This window comes from Anguilla rostrata, chromosome 10 (genome assembly GCF_018555375.3).
Source record: "Anguilla rostrata isolate EN2019 chromosome 10, ASM1855537v3, whole genome shotgun sequence".
Classification (NCBI taxonomy): domain Eukaryota; kingdom Metazoa; phylum Chordata; class Actinopteri; order Anguilliformes; family Anguillidae; genus Anguilla; species Anguilla rostrata.
In genome coordinates this window covers 22,970,546-22,992,677 of record NC_057942.1, presented here as the reverse complement: position 1 = coordinate 22,992,677, position 22,132 = coordinate 22,970,546, and the positions used below count along the sequence as shown (strand labels likewise).

The window sequence follows — 22,132 nt, the reverse complement described above, 5'->3', positions numbered from 1 at the left end:
ATAGCGATGAGGAAATGTTGTCTCTGTTGAGTAGATGGAAACAGAGGCAGTAAATCAGTAAATTTTCTTCTGTTCTGTCTTACTCCAGAAAACGATGTCAGCTAGGTCTATCAGCAAATATATGGCTTAGCTGTGCACAGAAGTTCTCAATAATAATATTTTCCAAGAAATTGCAAAAATCTTTGATAAAGTTTTGTTGGAGGCAGTGTCTTTTACTGCTACCACAGAGTGAATGCGATAATGAGAAAACTTGCGGTTATGCTGTGCTATAAGACGCTATTCCAGAAGCAGACTTGTTATACAAGACATATAGCAAGACATGTTATACATCGTTAGAAAGCTTATTCTGTCACCTATTGGATCGATTAATTGTCGATCAAACCAGACTGTACTAAAAAGGCGAAAACACCATGAACAACATGTGTGGCAGTACACACAGTTATTTTGGAAGGTACCTAGCCATCACAAATGCGCGTATATTTCACAGACGTTTTATCCAAGACAATATATAACCACTCAGTCTCAAAAGAAACATCTCTACACGTAGAACAAATGGAAAAGTTGTATATTTATTCAATATTTAGTCCCAGATATTGACTGTAGAATGGCATTGTATAATGTTTTTTTAAATTGTCTTGTTTGTTTTGTTATTCAATGAGCAGCATTTTCACTACTGTATTGGCATATCTTGGGGCTATTGTTGGGTTTATCTTGTTGCTATGACTGAATACGATTTTTGAGTGGTGAAAGAATATTTCTATGAATGCCCAGATAGACAATATTGTCCATTATGCCATGGGTAGGCGGTGTAGTTGCAGATGAGACTGCAGGGAGGAGGTGCATGTGAAATGAACGGCCAGCACGACAGTGGTGGCACTGCGAACTCCGTATTTGGCATAGTTGCCGTGTGTTGTCTACTAATGAAACTAGAACACAGAGTTTCTGTTTTGAACTCATACTTTGGTTGCAGGGGCAATGAATGTCTGAGTTGAGCAATCTAGGCACACCAGCGTGCCGACCACTAGGGGGAGTATTCTAAGAGGTTAAAGATAAGCAGTAAGCCAATGAAAATTGACATGGGCAGGTCTTGCATCAACAATTTAATGTATTTCTAATTCTCCTGGATTTTAAATTGATTAAAAAAATGACTAGATCTCTCTCCTCAGAAAGAAACAATGCCCCTCAAAGTACTGCATGTAAACACGCATGTCTCTGACTGCAGAAAAAAAAATTTGCCCCAATAAGCCATAAAGGATGCTATATTGATTTTTTGCCATTATTTATTTGGCTGCAAGATTTTGCAATGTAACATGCATTTTCTTGCCAAATTGCAGCCTTTTGCTTGGACCCCATGTTTTGCTGCTTGCAGCTCTATTCTTTTTTTAAAAATGACTCTTTTGGTCATGCTGTCCATTGTCTTCAGACTTTGGGGGAAGGCGCGTATGAATAATTTCTGAGGATTGGGCTGCTTTTTTTGTAGAAAATCTATTAAGTGCTTTTATAAAACTTGATAACTGACACAAAAGCAGACAAGTTCAAAGTACCATACAGACATTTTAGTCATTTATTGCTTCCCTGTAGAGTTGCTAAGGGTTTGAATGCCAAGTTATTTTAAGATTTTTAGTCTTTAGGAGATGTCCAGTGGCATTGTTTTTATTTGAGAACACTGTGCTGGTGCCAGCAAAAGATTAACTTGAATAGTAATAAATTAATGTAGGTTTCGTGTTTAAGATTTTTTTTTAAAATTAATTAATTTTTTATTTTTTTGCATTATTTATAATTCATAATGGTATAATACAACCTCCAATTTTGAAATGCATTGTGAACCAGAATGTAAACTCCTCAAAAAAAGTTTGGAAATTTGTGTTTGGTCGATCATATCTCTGTTGTCACTGTATTATTAGCATTGTATGTTATATCATTGGAAAGCCTGTTCATTGCCCCATTTGTAAGGATCATGTATTTGTGGGATGAGCAGCACAGCTGATTATGTGGGTGGGGTCCCAAGTGAAATGTGCCAAATTTCCCTGCCAATGTCAAACAGTGTATTCTCCTGTTGGTATTGACTAATTTCCAAACTTTTTTTGAGGAGTTTATTTCAATATTAGAGGTTGTACTGTACCTATATGAATTATAAATAATGCTAAAATAAACTGCATTCAGTAAATTTAAATTCTTACTAAATTTTGACATTGACTTTGCTATTGAAGACAAAATTTAATTATAAGAATTTGTATTTACGGAATGCAGTTCCCTACGGTCTACATACCTGCAACCTGGTTTTTTAAAATACAAAACTCAATTTGTAACTCCGTCTTAATTTAAACTGTAATGAAACCTTTATTTTTTCTGTGTTGGATTACAAATAAATTAATCTCCTTTTCAGTGTCCCACAGCTCTGTGTACTGGCCCTTTGTTGTGTCAAACCCTGTTTATTTTCCTGCATTGTGTTCTTTATCAATAGGGATAATATTAGTCCATCAGCCCAGGCCAGAATTTTCACTAACTGGTACCACCCAAGATGGCAAATTCTAGTTTGGAAATGTCCATATCTCTAGATGATATTTCAACATGATAACCCTTCCCAAGTGGTAGCTTAATGACAGTTATCAACCTTCAATGACACCAACCGTTGATCCAAAGAATGAAAAAAATCTTGTCACTTTATTTGAACAGAATGTCATACATAGAAAAAAATGAAGAATTATACCTCTTTCATTCACTTATTTAATACATATACCAATGATAATCATCATCATCACAAACAATATTGTACTGTCATACTAATATCCATTCTCAAGTATTCATATTCTGTTTATTCATCATTATCGTCATTATTATCATCATAGTCAACCAGCTTCATGACAACTTCTACATCCTCCTCCCTCTGATTGCTGCAGGTTTGTAGCTTGCACATTTCTGTGCACTTCAGTATGTTCAGAGAGCGCTGAGTTTTCCTTGTCCTGCAAAAGCACTTATGCTATGACAACCTGTAAAGGCATGTACACCTACAAGAGCATCACATAGGTCATCTCCAAGGAGCTGAGCAAGGTTGCTGATGATGATGTACCTTGTCCGATTCTGAGTGTCACATTTCTGATACAGGGGGAGGTTTATCTTCTTACAGTATCCGAGACTAAGGATCATGACATCCGTATCCTTACTCACAATAACTGGTTTGATAGCCATTCTGGCTGGCATGATTTGCATGTAGGAGCATACGGGTATCCACCTCCTCATGGGAAGATTTCAGCTCTTCAACAACTTTCCAGTCTTTTTTGCTCAGACAATAGCATCTCTCCACAGGTCGCAAATAGCTGCTTGTCCTGAAGCTTTACCCGGTTCTCTGCTAGCTTCCACTGGTCCACGATGAATTTTATCAAGGCTGTTTTGCTGTCTGTATTACTTGACAACTTTCTCCACTGCACAACATTGTGTGGGCAATGTTCTTCCATTGAGTGTTACTTGCAGAACCACGACTGCATCTCTCAGCATTCTTGATTGATGTTTTCCAGTACACATCAAACACCACATTTGTCCGCTTACTGTTTCCTCCTTCGTTCAACGCTAGGTTCAGCACAGAACCATCAATCTCTCCAAAAGTCTTTCCATCACCTTTCAGTTTCTGAACAAGACTCATTCCATCAAAGAGCATGCAGAGTACTCTCCAATATCTTCAACTGCTGATGCTGATTTCTCTAACTCTCTTGTAAGAGCAGCCTTGTTAGCTTTATGCAATGAGCCATCTGGATTTGAGAGTACCCAAGGCAATGGACCAAGCTTCTTTAATGTGAAGATCTCTACTTTGTGAAGCAATGATCATATGCCCAAACAGATTTCTATCTGCTTTCAGGACCACCTCCTTGTTTTGTGCTTGGTTTACTCTGTCGCTTTTCTTGATGCTTGAGAATGTCTTCAGATTCTGTTTTCTCATTTTGTCATGGAACTTGGCTGTGGGTGAATATTTCTCCAAACGTTCACTTCTGAGTTGCCTCAAATACTGACTTGTGTTTTCTGAAGTGAGAGAGTATCTGGTGACTGCTCCAGTTTTCGGGCTGAAACCCTTGGCAGTCTGGGTGTCCTTGTTTACAGTCTCCTCAATTGTCTGGTCTACCAGAATCTTTCCAAAGGGATTGTTCCTGCCCAGCTGGACAGAAAAACCACCCTCTACAAAGTGTGCATGAACACCAGGATGATCAACCTCCAGGCGAGACATTTGAGCATAGTGGTACATTACATTTATTTGGCAGACACTTTTATCTAAAGCGACGTACAAGAGTGCATTTCATGGTCATGGACAACTACAAAACACAGGTTCAATAAGATACAATACTTATTTTGTACAGCTATTTCTAGCCAAGAACACAGTTTAGTTCACACAGTGAATGCTATTCTGACCTAACCTCTGCCAAGCCAACTAAGCAGAAGAATAAGCTACAATATTAGGACAAATACAAATTACCAAAAAGTGCTGGGATGGGGGAACATGTAACGAGTGTCATGAAAGGGGGGGGGGGGGGTGATTTAGAATGAAATATACAGAGTGGTGGTAGTTAGTCCAGGTGGGCAGTGAGGGAGAGGTTCGAAGAGGGACAGGGAGTTTGTTCCACCACTGGGGAGCTAGGGTGGAGAAGCTCCGTGATCCCTTTATTCGGGTGGGAGGGGGTACAAGGTGCCCTGCTGCTGCGGAGCGGAGTGGTTGAGCAGGCGTATAGGGTCGAATCATGTCCTGGATCGAATCATGTCCTGCGAGTAGATAGGGGCTGTCCTGTTGGATGCAGTGTAGGCGAGGGGCAGGACATTGAACCGGATCCTGACAGCGACTGGTAGCCAGTGGAGTGATCACAGCAGAGGAGTGACATGGGAGAATTTGGGAAGGTTGTAGATGAGTCGGGCAGCGGCATTTTGAATCATCTGTAGTGGCTGTATGGCACAAGCTGGCAGGCTTGTAAGGAGAGAGTTGTAGTAATCAAGGCGGGAGGTCACCGTAGCCTGGACGAGCAGCTGGGTAGAGTGCGTAGTCAGGTATGGGCAAATCCTTCTGATGTTTTACAGAAGGAATATGCAGGACCATGATATTGCCTTGATGTGCTCCTTGAGGTCCAGTCGGTTATCCAGGACCACCCCCAGGCTCTTTGCAGAGTGAGAGGCAGTCGCTGAGGTGCCATCAACCGTGATTGAGAGCTCACGTAGTAAGGAGGTCTTGAAGAAGAGCAGCTCAGTTTTGTTGAGGTTGAGCTTCAGGTGGTGGCTGGCCATCCAGGTAGAGATGTCAGCCAGGCAGGAAGATATCTTATCAACCTGTGAGGCAGAGGGGGGAAAGAAAAGAGTAGCGTGTCATCTGCATAACAATGATAGGAGAAGCCGTGTGAATTAATAACTGAACCAAGAGATTTGGTGTATATGGAGAACAGCAGAGGACCCAGTACAGATCCCTGCGGGACTCCTGTAACAAGGGGATGAGAAGCAGAGGCAGACCCCATCCAGGTAACCTGGTAGGACCTATCTGCAAGACAGGAAGCGAACCAAGACAGGGCAGTCCCAGCAATGCCCATCTCAGCCAAGGTGGAGAGGAGTATTCTGTGGTTGACCGTGTCGAATGCTGCAGACAGGTCAAGAAGGATCAGGACAGAGGAGAGGCGTGAGGCTCTTTCAGTGCGAGTATCTCCGTCACAGCCAGGAGCACAGTATCTGTTGAGTGCCCGGATTGGCCAGACTGGTGAGGGTCTAGCAGGTCATTCTGATGTATGTCAAATAATGGCAAAAACAATGATTGTCCCAAAAAAAAAATAGTAAAGCTACTCATTTGAAATGGTTATCATGTTTCAAAGTACTTATATGGACCCTACAAACAAACTGGTACCAAAGAGATTTTGCCACCGTAGGTGGTACCAAATTCTGGCCTGGCCCATGGACTATATATGCCCCTTTCTAATTTTGATTGTATTTTGGGTTTAAATACATGTGAAGTTTTACTAATTCCTGTTAATGGTGCCTTGTGCATCAGTGGAAATAAAGGACTTGATCTTCCTATTTTTCTTCCGGTTTCTACTGACCAGTAAATCTAACACTGATGGGTCTATCTAATTTATAATCTAATTTCTGAGGGTGTACTGCAGTTAAATACCATATAATTTAAGTATATGAGAGAAAGTGAAAAAAAAAAAAAAAGAATTTAGAAGAAAATGTGGTTTTGTAGGTACCTGGATTGCCTGAGTGAGGACGTAAAGAAGGGACGATGGAGCCCGGAAGAGGAGGCCATGCTGATAAATTTGGTGCGGAAGTATGGAGCAGGTAAATCTTTGGTAGTCTTCATATTATCTTTATTTCTCACTTGTAATATGGAGGTTCTGAGAAAATAAGATTTTCTGAGACTTAGCTAAATGAAGAGAATATTGTGAGCCCATAGTGAAAGGATTTTTGGCATTACAGATCAAAATAATTCCAAATAGATTAATAGAACATATGAGTTGTATTCCTGTACTTGAATCATGTTGCTAAGTTTAATTTGGTAATTGTCAAACCTTAAGCGAGGATACATTTTCTGTAGCCTAGGTAGATTTTTATTTGAAGCTACTGAAGCATTCTGGCCATGGGGCATATTTATAAGTCGGAGAAATGCAAATATTTTAAATAGACATTTTTTGACATCTAAGCACAGTGCTGGAACTGTCAAATTTTGTCAGGAATCTTTTTATTTCTGTACTCAGACTTGTATGCCTGAGAACCATGAATTTTGTATTTCTTACCAAATGTGGCACAGATTGAGTGACAATTGACTTATTCATAGGAGTTAGAATCCTTGGGTATATGTATTAAAGGATGGGCAAAGCTCTGTTCATTTCATACTTGATGCAGTTACCGGTTTCCTCCTTTAAAACTTGCCCCATCTCACCACCTTGAATTGTGTGCGATGTGTGTGTGTGTGTATATATTAATTAAAGGGATAAATCTGAATAAATGAGTGGAGAAACATAAAGATGCTTCTATACAGGTGTATTGCATGATAAAATTAAGCCATTAACTAAATTTAGTGACTAAATATGTAATAAATATACAACCTTTCCATTGGTTTTACGTGTTGAAATGTCAGTTTCAAGACTAAGTGGTCATATATTGTCTTGGACCATCCATTCGTGAAATATACACTCATTTGTGATGCATGGGTACCTTCCAAATAGCTGTGTGTAATACAACACATGCTGTTTATGGCATTGCCGCCTTTTTGTAGTACATTCTGGCTTGATTGACGATTATTTTATCCAATAGGCAACTGTACGCTATCTAACAATGTATAACATGTCTATTTTTACTTTTGCAATAGCGCTTTATTGCCCAGCGTAACCAAAAGTTTTCTCATTATCGCCGCCTTAAGCTTTCACTTTGTGATAGCAGTAAAATACACTGCACCCAGGGAAACATAATCGTTGAGTTTCGTCATATTTTGGAAAATATTATCCTTATTGAGGACTTCTGAGCATAGCTTAGCCATATGTTTGCTGATAGACCTAGCTGACACAGGTGTCTGCAGTAAGTCAGAAGAGGAGAATGACAGCATGATTCTCTGGAGGAGGACAATGCCTATTGAACACAGATAAGATTTCACCTGACACCAACCTCTCAAGAGCCCACTCCTGTGAAACACAATGAAGCCAATTCATGGGAAATTTGTTGTGGCTGTGTGTGATTTGACCTCTTTATGGGTTTTAATCCACATAAAGCACCACGTTAATAAATCTTGTCCCAAAGCATAGATATAGATGAAATGATTCAGACATGATCTGAGCTCTTGTTTGTTTATAGTTCTAATGTTTTTATTTCATTGTCATATAAAAACGCACACATTTTGTAACGTGTGTATGTCACGTGAAGAAAGTCACATTTCAGTTAAACAATTTCCTTTCAAAAATAATGTCAGCATATGACCAAGATTTTATGTATTTTACTGTTGTGCATGTCCTGATTGGAAGGCCGATGGTCCAAAATTGCATCTGAGATGCCGAACAGGATTGACAGTCAGTGCTTGCAGAAATGGAAGATAATGACAGGATATCCGGTAAGTGCTCATGATCCAGGGCTTGATGAGTTTCCTATATTTGTTTCTTATATTCAACACCCCCAACATTACATAACGGGCCAAATAACCCCTCAAATAATATAGCATGAGAAAAATAAATTCATATAATAAAGATGGGGATATCATGATGTGCGTGGGGTATACTGATCAATAGGTTTGCATGTTTGTCATGGAAGTTGCCACAGATTCAATGCCATTTCCATGATTTCCTCAGTTTTTTTGTGCTTTCTGAGACTTTTCTGCAGTTTTGAATGGTAACTGCCAACCTTAACATTGTCAATGGTGTCAAGAGCCTGTCGCCAAATCCTGGCAGAAACAAAGTACAACAATATACAGATACTGGAAAGCGCTGGGATAAAAATTCTCATCCTTGTCAGTTGTTGCAATCAGATGTTTGATGGCCCCTGCCAACAGTGTTGAAGCCCAGCAATAGTAATATTTGAATATGCAGTGAGTTGTGCTTGGAGCAAGGACATATTTTTCTTCATTCGGCTTTGTACTCCGTAAGTTTGGATTTGTAATTAAACAATTCACATATGGTTAAAGAGCACATTCTCAACTTTTATTTAAGCGTATTCATTCACTTTGGCTTTACCATGTGGAAATGACAGCACTTTTTACATTTATAATGATTGGGGGAAATAAATTTTATGTAAAAGAAAGTAGTTTAGTACTTTTTTTTTACTCATATCCTATGCATGCAAGTCTGTGACCCATAGACATCACGAGCTGTTGAGAATCTTCTCTGGTGATGCTTTTCCTGGCCTGTCTTCAGCTCCTGCTTTTTTGGTGGTAGTTTTCTTTTTTTTTTCTTCAGCATATGAAATGCATTTTCAGTTGGATTTAGACTGGATGAATGGCAGTCAGTCAAGAATTTTCCAGTTTTTGAAAAACTTGCTTGAGCAGTATGTTTGGGATCACTGCCTTGCTGTAGAATTGAAGGGTCATCCAATGAGTTTGGATGCATTTGATTGAACTTGAGCAGATAAGATGCTTCTGTACACTTCAGTATTCATTCTGCTGCTGCTATCATCGGCGGGAGGGGGGGGGGGGTAGGTGCTTTGGATCTTGGGCATTTCATTTTGGCCTCCACACTTTACTCTTGCAATCACTCTGATACAAGTCAGTCTTCGTCTCATCTGTCCACAAGACCATTTCTCATAACTCTGCATTTTGCAGCTGACTGGTGGATTGCGTCTTTGTAGTTTCGTTTGAGAAGTCTTCTGTGGAAAGTTGTCACTGTCCCATCGCCTGCCTTCTGCAGAGTGTTTCTGATCTGTTGGACAGGTGCTTGGGGTTTTTCTTCATTATATTGAGAATTGATTGGTCATTAACTGTATCGGTCTTTGCAATTACTGTGCTCACCAGTGCTCTCTTTCTTCTTAATGGTGTTCCAAACAGTTAAGTTTGGTAAGCTGAAGGTTTGGCCTGTGACTTTAATTGGCACAACTCTGGTCCTCATGTTGACAAACGGCAATAACAGACTCCAAATCAATCAAAAGCCTAGGAGACTAGATACTGACTCAGCTCTTATACCTGCGCTAAGGAAGCAATTGAACACACCTGACTTCAAAAAAACACGTGAAACCATTTGCTCCCAAACATTATGGTGCTGTGAAATGGGGGGCTATAAAAAGTACTGTAATTTCTACATGGTGAAAATAAAAAGTATCGAAGTACCCTTTGGTAAAGGCTGAGAATCTGCACTTGTGAATTATTTGATTACTAATCTAAAATTGTGGAATTCCAAATGTGGAGCCAAACCTTATGGACCTCATTGTATATGTATGTATATATCTGTGTGTATATATTTTTATTTTTTAATTAAAGGCCAAAAAAAGGATTAAAAAACGCCTCCCAAAAAAGACAGAAAACAAGAGGAAAAAGTTGGAGAGGATGAAAAGGGAAGAGGAAGAGGATACAATGACAAGTTCCGAGGAGGAAGTGGTTTGTATTACCAGTGATGATGAGTTGACAAAGGATGAGTCGGATCTTGAAATTGATGTGAGAGAGGAGTACATTCTACCCACCATGGAAAAGTGGATTCCCAAAACTTCTGACTCGTTTCCGCATTTGAGCCTATGCGCTGGCCAATCTGTATGGAGCAACCTGACAGATAAGAAGACATCACTTAGCCAAGCCACTCTTGGACGTCCGTGTTCAGTAAACAGCTTGCCTACACTGGTGTCTCCTGAAGTACGATACACCATTCTCGACCGCATTGGCCACCCCGTAAATACCAACATGCGAGTGGCCTCCCCAGGACAACAATTACAGGAGGTAAAATCACCTGTATTCATCAAAGAGTACTTAGAGAATTAGACCCCATAACATGTTGAATGTTTGCATTCAGCGTAGGTGAAAATGCATATTATTGATGTTGTGATTTCTGTGACTGTGAATATAATCGTTTTTTTAAGTGTGCACCATGTTATATAGAGTGATCAAATGAGTTATTTTAAACAATTTTTTTATTAATAATTTCATTAGGATTTTGTTTCACTGTTTTTTCATTAGGATCAACACTGTGAAAATGATATGATCAAAGTGTCACTCAGTGAGGTGAGGAATCTACTGCGCTGGAATGGAGGCTCTCAAATGAAACGGGTAATTTGCTGATCTCATGTTCGTGTTTGAAGCGTTCAAGCGTTCGTCAAGCGTTCCGTCCAAATCTCAACAAGAGTGAGGATTTAACTATCCTGGTCAGAGGTGTAACAATTGCCATGTGTGAACTTATCCCAGAAGGAAAATGTATTGCACCCAGACTTCCTGGGAACACCCATTTGGTCTGCTGCCAGTGACACCCATTTGATCTGTTGTATATTCTTACAACTATGATTGAACTTGGTATGTGGCCATCTGTCCCTAAAAGTGGGAAGCTGTTGCAGATTGTGTATGCTTGTGTGAGAATGCGTACTGAGTATGAAGTTAAAACAAAAAAACAGTTAATCAGAATAAATCAATAAATCAATGAGGGTTTTAATAAATCTAACCTTAATTGCTAAAATCATTTGCCCATTTTGCATTGATGGTGGGGTTGCATCCCAATCACCACTATTTAGACTCTAGTGATTTCACCATTTGCTGGAGAATTGGCCAAACTGGAGTAGGTTACATCGTAATGCACATTGTTAATTAAAGTACGCAACTTATGTTACATGCAAAGAACAAAGGTATCAATACTACAGTCAGTCCATAAATATTTGGACATTGGCAAAGTTATTGTTATTTTAGCTGTCTACCACAGCATAATGGAGTTTAAGTTAAATAATGAATATGAACCTTCAGCTTTAATTTGAAGGTATTTACATCCAAATCTGGTGAACGGTGTAGAAGTTACAGCACTTTTTATATGTGGTCCCCCCCTTTTTAAGAGACCAGGTAATTGGACAATTGGCTGCTCAGCTGTTCCATGGCCGGGTGTGTGTTATTCCCTTATTATTTCATTTACAAGTAAGCAGATAAAGGGTCTAGAATTGATTTCAAGTGTGGCATTTGCATTTGGAATCTGTTGCTGTTAACTCTCAATATGAAGTCCAAAGAGCTGTCACTGTCGGTGAAGCAAGCCATTATTAGGCTGGAAAAAAAAAAAAAAAAAAAAACATCAGAGAGATAGCAAAAACATTAGGTGTAGCCAAATCAACTATTTTGGTACATTCTTAAAAAGAAAGAACGCACTGGTGAGCTCAGGAACGCCAAAAGTCCCGGAAGACCAAGGAAAACAAGTGTGGTGGATGACAGAAGAATACTTTCCCTGGTGAAGAACAAACCCTTCACAACAGTTGACCAGATCAAGAACACCCTCCGGGAGGTAGGTGTATCTGTGTCAAAGTCAACAATCAAGAGAAGACTTCACCAGAGTAAATACAGAGGGTTTACCACAAGATGTAAACCATTGGTAAGCCTCAAAAACAGGAAGACCAGATTAGAGTTTGCCAAAAAACATCTTTAAAAAGCCTGTACAGTTCTGGAACAACATTCTATGGACAGATGAGACAAAGGTCAGCTTGTACCAGAATGAACCACAGTGCTCAGGTTTAACGCTGCTGCCGTTTTAACAAGACACATAGGGATGAACGAGTAGCTATCTATGTATCGCTGCTTTGGAAAAATGTTCCAAGAGAATAAAATCGTTAAATCCCACAGCGTTGTGTGCTAGCCATGTATAACCTGCATACTTGGAACTTCTAAATTTACTCAAAAGTTTTTAAGTACAGTCACCCCCTTCATCTGTAAACTCTGTAAACTCTTCATTGTTAAACGTGATGGCACAGACAAAGTTAGCACTGTGTTTGCCATTTTCAAACCGTGTCTCAAAGTCAAAGAAAATGTACTTGTTGTCTTTTTTTTTAACGCGATAGGTTGTATGTAGCAATTATGTTCTGCATCTGGTAACAAATCTTCGCCGCGATGAACACAACGCCCTGTAACACATTTGTGCGCTTTTGGTTTTTTTACACTGAAATGGTAGCGTCTGTTACATTTCTTACAATACTTTGTAATATCACATGGCGCCACTAACACTCCTGACTCACCCGTGGAAACTGACTGTTTGTGTTTCTCAAAACAAAAGCCTGATTTGCAATACCTTGAACAATCATTGCAATATTTTGGCATTCTCGGTTTCTTGTGAAATTCAGAGTCATTGCACACATCGCAACTGAACTTGCAACTGTGGTCTCGGTGATTACTAAATCCAGCATAGCAAAACTGACAACCAACAGGTCTGGGTCAACACACAAATATATAGTGTCATATAAATGTACAGTGTCAGAAACCTCACTGGCAAACGGTTGTCTGCTTTTAAACACTGTCTGGGGAGGTGTCAGAAATCTCACTGACAAACGGATAGCGGTCAAATTGACCTGTCAGTCGAACTGGCCTGTCAATCGAACTGGCTTGTCAGTCAAACTCACAGGAGTCATAAATAATTTTTGACAGAAAGTGTAGGATATATACTACTCGCGTGTACTTTCGCCAGCGGGATATTCCGGTCATCTAGCATCTCTTTAATGGAGGCTGCAATTGAACTGCTGGTGCTTGATCTCCTGCACTTTTTCACCTGAAGCACCGCACACCGAAAGGCGTATGTGTCCACGTTCTCCCAGTGTACAATGAGACTTATTAGAGACATTGGGCTCACGTCCAAGGTCCAAATATCAGTTGTAAAGCTCAATGTAGAGATTAAATTGAGAATATGATTTCTCTCAGCACAATGACGGATTTTAAGACTAAACGAACTCACCCGATATTGTCTTCAAATGGACCGTATTATTTATTTAGACACTGGCAGACTACAGCATGAATTGCGTCTTTTGTTTATATTCAATATTAGTAATTGCAGCGAGAAACTGCAGCTTTAGGTCGTTATGTTATGGTAGCAACGGAACGAAGCGGACTATGAGGCTACCGTCATTGTTGCATTATACCAGCGTGTTTTCGCACGTTTGCACAGAAACTCAGAACCTATCAATGAAATGGTTTAGCTGTTTCTCAGCGTAATGACAGACTCAAAGACTTAATGAACTCACCTGATACTGTCTTCAAATGGATCCATGCCAAAGAAAAGTAATTATTCATCCTCTCAGAAAGCTTTTACTTTTGGTAGCCTATCCTAGCATGCACGCTAGGTGGCAGTGTAAGACCGTCCTTTCACTGATAAAAACTAGACCCTACGGTGTCGAATTACTTGCGTCGCCATGGTTGTCGCTTGCCGTAAAGAAGTTTACTCGATGTCGTAATCGTTTGGATTTGGAGCTCCAGCTTTTCCGCACCCCACCTAATGAAAAAGTCCAAATGGTGTGCAAACCATATGACGAACATAGGTGCTCCCAATAGGAAAGTTGTAGAGCACATTCAGATGCATCAGTCGATGAAATTTTGTGTTGATCTAACTTATGGTGTGGGAGTTATGGCCTTTTACGCATGACCCTTTGTTATAGCGCCACCATCTGGCCGACATAGGTGATTTGTAGTGCCTGAGTAGTGGGGGGGCCATAGGAACCCACCTACCAAATTTGATTGCTCTAGGACTTATGGTTGCTGAGGCTCAGACAATTTTAGCGGAGAAAAATAAGAATAATAATAATAATAATCCTAACAGATACAATAGGGTTCCACCAGCTTCGCTGCTTGGACCACTAATAATAATAACTAGACAATTCCTGCAGAAATTGTGAGGTGTGGTTGCCGCCAATGCAAATTCGACTTTGTATTGAACAGAGTGAACAGTGCTAAGATGTTGCTAAATTGTTCTGTGCGGTTGCTAGGGTGTTCTAGATGGTGGCTAGGGTGTTGCTAGGTGGTTGCTATTGAGGTCTTGACGGTTGCTAGGGTGTTTGCCAGGTGGTTGCTATGGAGTTCTAGGTGGTTGCTAGGGTGTTGATAGGTGGTTGCTATGGTGTTCTAGGTGGTTGGTAGGGTGTCGCTTGGTATTTGCTATGGAGTTCTTGGCGGTTGCTAGGGTGTTCTCGGTGGTTGCCTAGTTGTTAGGTGGTTGCTATGGAGTTTTTGGCGGTTGCTAGGGTGTTGCTAGGTGGATGCTATAGAGTTCTCAGCCGTTGCTAGGGTGTTGCTAGGAGGTTGCTATGGAGTTGTAGGCAGTTGCTAGGGTTTTAATAGGTGGTTGCTATGGAGTTCTAGGCGGTTCTTAGGGTGTTGCTAGGTGGTTGCTATGGAGTTCTAGGTGGTTGCTAGGGTGTTCTAGGTAGTTGCTATGGTGTTCTAGGTGGTTGCTATGGACTCCTAGGCAGTTGCTAGGGTGTTCTAGGTGGGTGCTATATAGTTATAGGTGGTTGCTAGGGTGTTCTAGGTGGTTGCTAGAGTGTTGCTAGCTGGTTGCTATGGAGTTCTAGGAGGTTGCTAGGGTGTTGCTAGGTGGTTGCTATGGAGTTATAGGTGGTTGCTAGGGTGTTGTTAGGTCATTGCTATTGAGTTCTAGGCCATTGCTAGGGTGTTCTATGTGGTTGCTAGAGTGTTGCTAAGCAGTAGCTATGGAGTTCTAGGCATTTTCTAGGGCGTTAATAGGTGGTTGCTCTGGTGTTCTAGGTGGTTGCTAGGTCTTTACCGAGTCCAATGAGACGACCCATAATTCTCTATGACAAACGGTTCAAAAGTTATGAAATATCAAACATCGGCCAATCAGGAAAGGGGGCAAGGCTAACCTACACCAATAGACACAGGACTCTACCAAATCCAGTGAGGCATCCCACAACGCTCTACAACAAGCGGTTCAAAAGTTATGAAATATTAAATATCAGCCAATCCGGAAAGGGGTGGGGCTAATCTTCACCAATGAACAAATTACTCTCCAAGTCCAATCAGACATCCCACAATTTGTGGGAAACTTTTGCCACATAGAGATGAATGGCGGAATGTTCAAATCCAGAGAGAGACCAGAGTACAGCTGCTAGAAGACAGAGCATTGTGACATCACCAGAGTGAACATTCCGTCTTTCATTCTCTATGGGGAACAATTGCTCACAAAAAGTCAAATTTCTCAAACCGTGCCCCGAAACTTTCCACAAAGTAATAGCACACCATTCCCGATGAAGCCGCTTGATTTGACATATTGCACGGGTATGTGGTGCAAAAACTCTGGGAGGAGTAACGGTCCAAAAAATGGGTGGAAAGAATAATAATATGTGCAACTAGACAATTCCTGCAGAAATTGTGAAGTGTGGTTGCCGCCAATGCAAAGTCGATTTAATTAATTAATTTAATTAATTAACCGAAATATTTTGAGCAGTAACACTTGGACGATGAAGTCTTATCTGTGTTCAGTAGACAGACACAGACAGAATGAATGCTGTCGCTCCCCAGTTCTAAGTAACTTAGTCCAGAAAACAGTATATCAGCTCGGTCTATCAGCAAACGTATGCCTCAGCCATGCTCAGAGTTTCTCAAGAATAATAGTATTTTCCAAGAAACGACGAAAGTCATCGATAAAATTTCGTCAGGTGCAGTGTCTTTTACCTACGAGTGGGGGTGAGAAAGCGTTGCTTTCACTGCTACCGCAGACTGAATGCGTAATGCATCTATAATGAGACCAAATTTTCGAATACGCTGGAATTTAAAACAGTATTACAAAAGTAAAATTTGACATTGTATACATAGTTAGAAAGCTTATTCTGTCACCTATTGGATCGATGAAGTGTAGATCAAGCCAGATTGTACTACAAAGGACGACAACACCGAAAGCAACGTGTGGTATTACAAGCTGACATGGTTTTCTGGAGTAAGACTGGACCAGAAGCTGCTGCACACGTGTTGTTGACGGCGTTGTTGCCCTTTTTAGTACAGTCTGGCTTGACTGAGAATTCATTTATTCAGTAGGTGAGAGTATAAGCTTTCTAACCATGTATAACACGTCTAATTTTGGTTTTTGAATATCGTTTTATAGGTCAACCGAAAGTTTTCTCATCACACTGCACCTAACGAAACGTTGTCAACGATTTTTCGTAATTTCTTGGGAAATACTATTATTATTGAGGACTTCTTGGTATGCCTAAGCCATATGTTTGTTGATAAACCTAGCTGACAGTGTTTTGATTTGTAATTTTGTATTTGGAATAGCGTTTTTATCACATTCACTTCCGCATGCAGCTATGTGTTGTTGCCTGTGCTATATCCTTTCTGGTGGCTAAGTCGCCAGAAAACCTTGTTTGAACAACACTATCCGCGCATGTACGTCTTCGCCAAGGTCTTATCTACATTGTGGTATAAAGCATTTGAGGTTTACGAATGTGTGTTTTCTGTAATTACGACGAAAAAGGGAGATATGCACCGTCTCTGGATTTTAAATTCCCAGTACATAAACCAGGTGAAAACCTACTGCGAACTGCATCACGTGTGCAAAGCCAACCAATGTTGTAACTTCATCACTCACATATATATGATGTCACATTCCCAATTCATTCTCTGTGGGAAAAATAGCCCAAAAAACGTCAAATTTCTCAAAAACCGTGCAGCGAAACCTTCCACAAAGTAATAGCACACCATTCCCGATGAAGCAGCTCAATTTGACATATTGCACGTTTATGTGGTGCGAAAACTCTGGGAGGAGTAGCGGTCCAAAAAATGGGTGGAATAATAAACAATAATATGTGCCAAAGGCAACCGAGAACAGTGTATCAATGGGGTAGGGAATAGTGTATCATCAGTATAGGAAGGATAAAACATGCTATGGGAGGAGACGACAGAGTCAAGAGATGTTGGGCCTACTCCAATTGCTGATTTTCACTCCTTGCATCTCTTCCTCATGTCTTTTCCTTGTCTCATAGCTCCACCCAACAAAGGACACGAGGAGAGATGCAAGTCATGAGATACATAAATAAAGGAATCAAGGCAACATGTATTAGGCAAATGGAATATCCTTACTCAGTCATGCATCTGTTAGAAGCAACGTCAGTTACTAATGACGACTGTAATTCCCAGCTGTATCACCTGGCAATGGGCTTGTAATTGAGTGTTGTGTACCGATTGTTTGGAAAGGACAGGGGTTAACGTTGCATTGGAGGTTGTGTTTCTTATGCTGTGAACAGCATAGGAAACAAAAATATTAGACATATTATGCATTTGCTTAAGTATGTTTTTAGCCTCTTTTGTGAATAAATGGCTGCAGTGAATTTGCGTGATTATGGGATTGGGTTAGGACCATTTACTGAAGTAAACAAGTTCTCACTGGCAGATTCTGAATTGCTCAGTAAAAATTTTAATCGTAAAGTCACTTCTTTGTTTAATGAAAATAAGGTGTAACCAGTATAGAAAAATAAATTGCTAACATCACATTCTGTGTGTTTCCGTGTGTGTGTGTGTGTGTATGCAGATGTTTGTATGTGTTTGCCCAGTCGTATATGTGTGGTCCATTCACATTTCCTAATACACCCCCCCCAAAATTTAACTTGATAGTTTCAGTTTGTTATGTCTTTCTGCCTTTTTTGGAAGGCATCCATGCGCTATGGAGTAGCGACAGGTAAAGGTCAGGAGCTGGAGCTGGGTTCTTCAGTTAGCAGTTAGCCGTAGATATCATGGGTCGGGGATGGGGGCAGGTGGGTGTTTAGAGTAGGCCAGGAAGGGGACAATGGGATGGGTTGGGAGCTAGCATTTGAGGAGTTGGGGGATAGGGAGACAGGAGCCACTGTGTCAAACTGGTGGAAAAACTTCTGGCCCTCTCTACATTGCCCTCTGTCATCTGACCATTGTTCTGCTTTGAGCCAGTGATACGCTTCATTCCACTCCACGCCTCCCTCCCATTGTTCTGCCGCAGCTTTAGCTTCATCTTCCTCCTGTAGTCCTCCTTCACCTCTCTGATGCTGCACTTAAGTTGTCCCTGTGCACACCTCATATCTTCCCTATTCCCCATCCTGAAGACTGTTTTCTTGTTGTTGAGAAGGGTCTTACTATCAGCGCTGTACTGGAGGGTAGACATAAGTAAACACAGTTCATCTACCTTTTTAAAATGAGGCAGTGTTTACTCACCTATGTTCCATTTAAGAGTATTGATTATCCATTCACATTGTTGCAGTTTTCCACAAAGTTACAGCCCGCATTTAGTAAATTCAATGCAAAAGATACAGCTGTTAGAAAAAAACTAGGGAGGCAAACCTCCTCTACCATAGATATTATGTATGTTATAGACCTATGTTCGCAACCAATCTCTCTTCAAAGTTTTTCACATCTACAGCATTATTGCACTGTATCAACAGTTGGCATTGCTACAGTATATGAAAATAACTGATGTAGGCTAGTTTACATTTTAAATTGAATTATTTTACAAGATAATTGGCAAGGGTATACAGCTGTGTTACTATAGTTATGTTAACTAATATTTTGGAACCCATCCAAGAAGATTTAAACAAAATCCAGAAGTGGGCAGAAAGTTCTGTATGTGGTAAATAAAAACATTAGGCAGGATTACTTTATGGGAGGAACAAAACTGTAATGTGGTCAATTTGAAAAAGACTTGGGAGTAATGGTTGATCAAAGTTTTTCAGGTTCTATGCACTATGCTGTAGCAGTAAAAAAAAAAAAAAAAAAAAAAAGGCCAACAGGATGCTGGAATATATAACCAATAGTACTGAGTATAATTTAAAGGAAGTTATACTTACCTTACACAATATATTTGTTAGACCACACTTGGAGTATTGTGTGCAGTTCTGTGAACAGTATTACAAGAAAGATATGGAAAAGGTTCGAAGAACAGCAACCAAATTGATTCCATGTATGAAAGAAAAGCTATTAGGAAAGACTTAAGATGCTTAATCTCTTCAAGCTTAGTAAACAGAGACTCAGGGGTGATTTGACTGGGGCTTTTAAATTCATAAAGGGTATCAACAAGGTGAACTACAAGGGATTCCTCAGGTTGAGTTCTGTTAGTAGAACGATGGGACATAAATTGAAATTAGCAAAAGGTAAATTCCCTACTGAAGAATTTTTTCATGCAGAGAGTAGTCAATGGAATAGCCTGCCAGGTCTCGTAGTAGAGGCTGAAACTCTGTGAATTTTCAAGACCAAGCTTTAGTCTGTAGGTAATCAGAGCACTCAATACAATTAGTCAAGAAAATGATGAGCATTGTTGGGCTGAATGGCCTGTACTTGTCAGGTCAAAGTAACATTGTTATGTTATTTTATGTTATGTTACAATGCTACAGCATAAAATGGCATTCTAGAGAATTGTGTGCTTCTGACTTTGTGGCAGCAGTTTGGGGAAGGCTCTTTCCTGTTTCAGCATGACCCCATCAAACACCTTTGGGATCAATTGGAACGCCGACTGCAAGCCAGGCATTGTCGCCCTCCATCAGTGCTCAACCTCACTAATGCTCTTGTGGCTGATCGGAAGAGAATCCATGCAGCCATGTTCCAAAATCCTGTGGAATGCCTTCCCAGAACAGTGGAGGCTGTTGTAGCTGCAAAGGGAAACCCACTCCATATTAATGCCCATGGATTTGGAATGAGGCGTTCAACAATGACATATGGATGTAACATTTGGGTGTCCACATACTTTTGGCCATAGAGTGTACATGAAGCTAGGTAGCTAACTAGCAAATAGCTAAATTTAATGATAGTACGTGGGGACGCTAAGTATGCATCGGCTATTGGACATTCTGTCCCAGACCTTAGAATTAAAGGGGTCATGCAGCGTGTTTAGATTGCCACATCCCTTTAATTCCCCTGCTGTTTTCATCCTTGGGTCTGGTAAGCATGTTTGGTTCTTCTGTAGTAGTTTATTTTGTTTCAAATAAATTTTGTACCTCTGTGAATTAACTATTTTTGGTTAGCATTAATTTCAGAGGCTGTTATAATGCTAATTATAATGATAATTTCGCTTTTTTTACTGTGAAAATTGTATTACTGACAGAAACATAGACAATCAGAAAGAAATAACATATTGTTTAATCATTCTGTTGTAAGTCATTGATTACTTGCAATGTTCATATTCGCACATGATATTGTTTTTTTTCCCTTCAATGTAACAATGTAAATTGAATACAGACACCACATAATTTAGGGGATTGTATTGCTATTTAATTGATAAATTTGATATTGAAAAGATATTGAATTAAGGAATTGGTTATGGGAGGGGTCTGAATTGAGGGAACAGTTATAAATGGAATTGGAACTGATACTTAAAGATTTAATGAAAAACAGATTACATGAATTTATCCTGTCAAGTGTCTGAAGAAGTGATTGATGCCTGTCCTGAGATGAATAGTAATTCAATTGTCCATCTTAAAAAAAAAAGTCAGCGTGAGAGTGGAGGCAAGGGTCATGTGATTGAAATCTTTAGATCGCAATGAATGTACTGGGAAGTTGGGTCTGGAGACTTGCAGTAACTGAGTGTGTGACGTCATGAGCAGTCACAGCATTGGCTGGTGGTGAGATCTACACAATAACAATAGCATGTGAGCACCCATTGGGCATGTAGTAAGGATACAATTGTACCACTATGAGCTCAATGTTTGGGTGATAACTGTTCTCCTTCACAATAATATGCCCAGGATTGCACCATCTATTGTTCGCATAAATGGAAATCCCTTCACTTTTCCTCTTAGCACTTTCACCAGGATCTCTGTTCGCCTGTACCACCCACTTCTTGCCTAGGCCCATCCTAGGGTGCCACTTGCATCTCATCTTTTAGCGATAACAGCAAACAAAAACAAAAAAAAGATGCACAGACTTGTCACCGTTGTTACTTTGAGAGCGTAATTTCCCTGCTGATACGATACCCCTCCCCCTACTTAGCCTAGTGAAAGCATTTTCATCTATTCAACATCTATTCAATCGAGCTCATACAAATTCAGTGCGCGGATTCCACAAATTTAGTACTAGGGAATGAAGCTTAAAGACTAAGTGAAAGGGGTGAAAATACCAACGAGCTTTGATTGATTCTCGTGGCTTTAAATGTTCTTTTATCTGATCCAGCTAAGGAATTCTGGTAACAATTTTGGTAGCCTATATAGTCTATCAAATAGCAATATGTACTTTTATATTTCGACTCAAATTTTCATTCATTCTCAGCAGCTGATTTATGAGACTTTCTCAAGCCGATATGTTTTGAGGACATCGATTGTTAGTTGTTTAACACGATCTTTAAGTTTAATAGTAATGACAAATCAGTATTACTGCAAATAAACCTGTCAACAAAACATCCACATAAGTAGGCAAAACTAAATAAACAACAGCAGTGTAACATAGCAGGCCAACGCATAGCAGAACACTTTCGCGCTTATAATGCACTGTAAATGCTATTGAGCTATTAATGGAATGAATTGTGTGGCCCACCCACTTTTCACTTTTTTTTCAGGCCCACCTGCAATTTAATTTCTGGCTACGCCGCTGCCCTGTACAGTCTGAAAGCTAGCGAACGTCACACTAGAGTCAGAGATATCCTACTGCAGCTATGTCTCAGTAGAGCACATTCATTTGCATTCATGATATTAGTCTTATTAGTTGCCGATCTCACTTTAAGGTAGCTATGGCTTGTGTCTTCTTTTCTTAGCCCAACTTTAAGTCCCTGCTCTTCAACCATGGTATTTTCTTCTCAGCTCATTGCCT

At 40.1% G+C, this 22,132-nt stretch overlaps 1 protein-coding gene across 7 annotated transcripts in view; it reads left to right on the top strand.

The window, feature by feature from the left end:
* The window catches only part of snapc4 (small nuclear RNA activating complex, polypeptide 4), a 152,578-nt gene that overhangs the window by 100,645 nt on the left and 29,801 nt on the right, over positions 1-22,132 (top strand). For 5 of the 7 annotated variants that reach the window (XM_064297540.1, XM_064297539.1, XM_064297538.1 and 2 more), the window contains 4 exons: positions 6,200-6,294; positions 7,971-8,056; positions 9,908-10,357; positions 10,595-10,684. In XM_064297540.1, coding sequence (XP_064153610.1) covers positions 6,200-6,294; positions 7,971-8,056; positions 9,908-10,357; positions 10,595-10,684 — 721 coding nt within the window. Of the gene's footprint in view, positions 1-6,199; positions 6,295-7,970; positions 8,057-9,907; positions 10,358-10,594; positions 10,685-17,358; positions 21,499-22,132 lie in introns of those variants that run through there. The other 2 variants (XM_064297544.1, XM_064297543.1) reach the window with 2 other exon arrangements.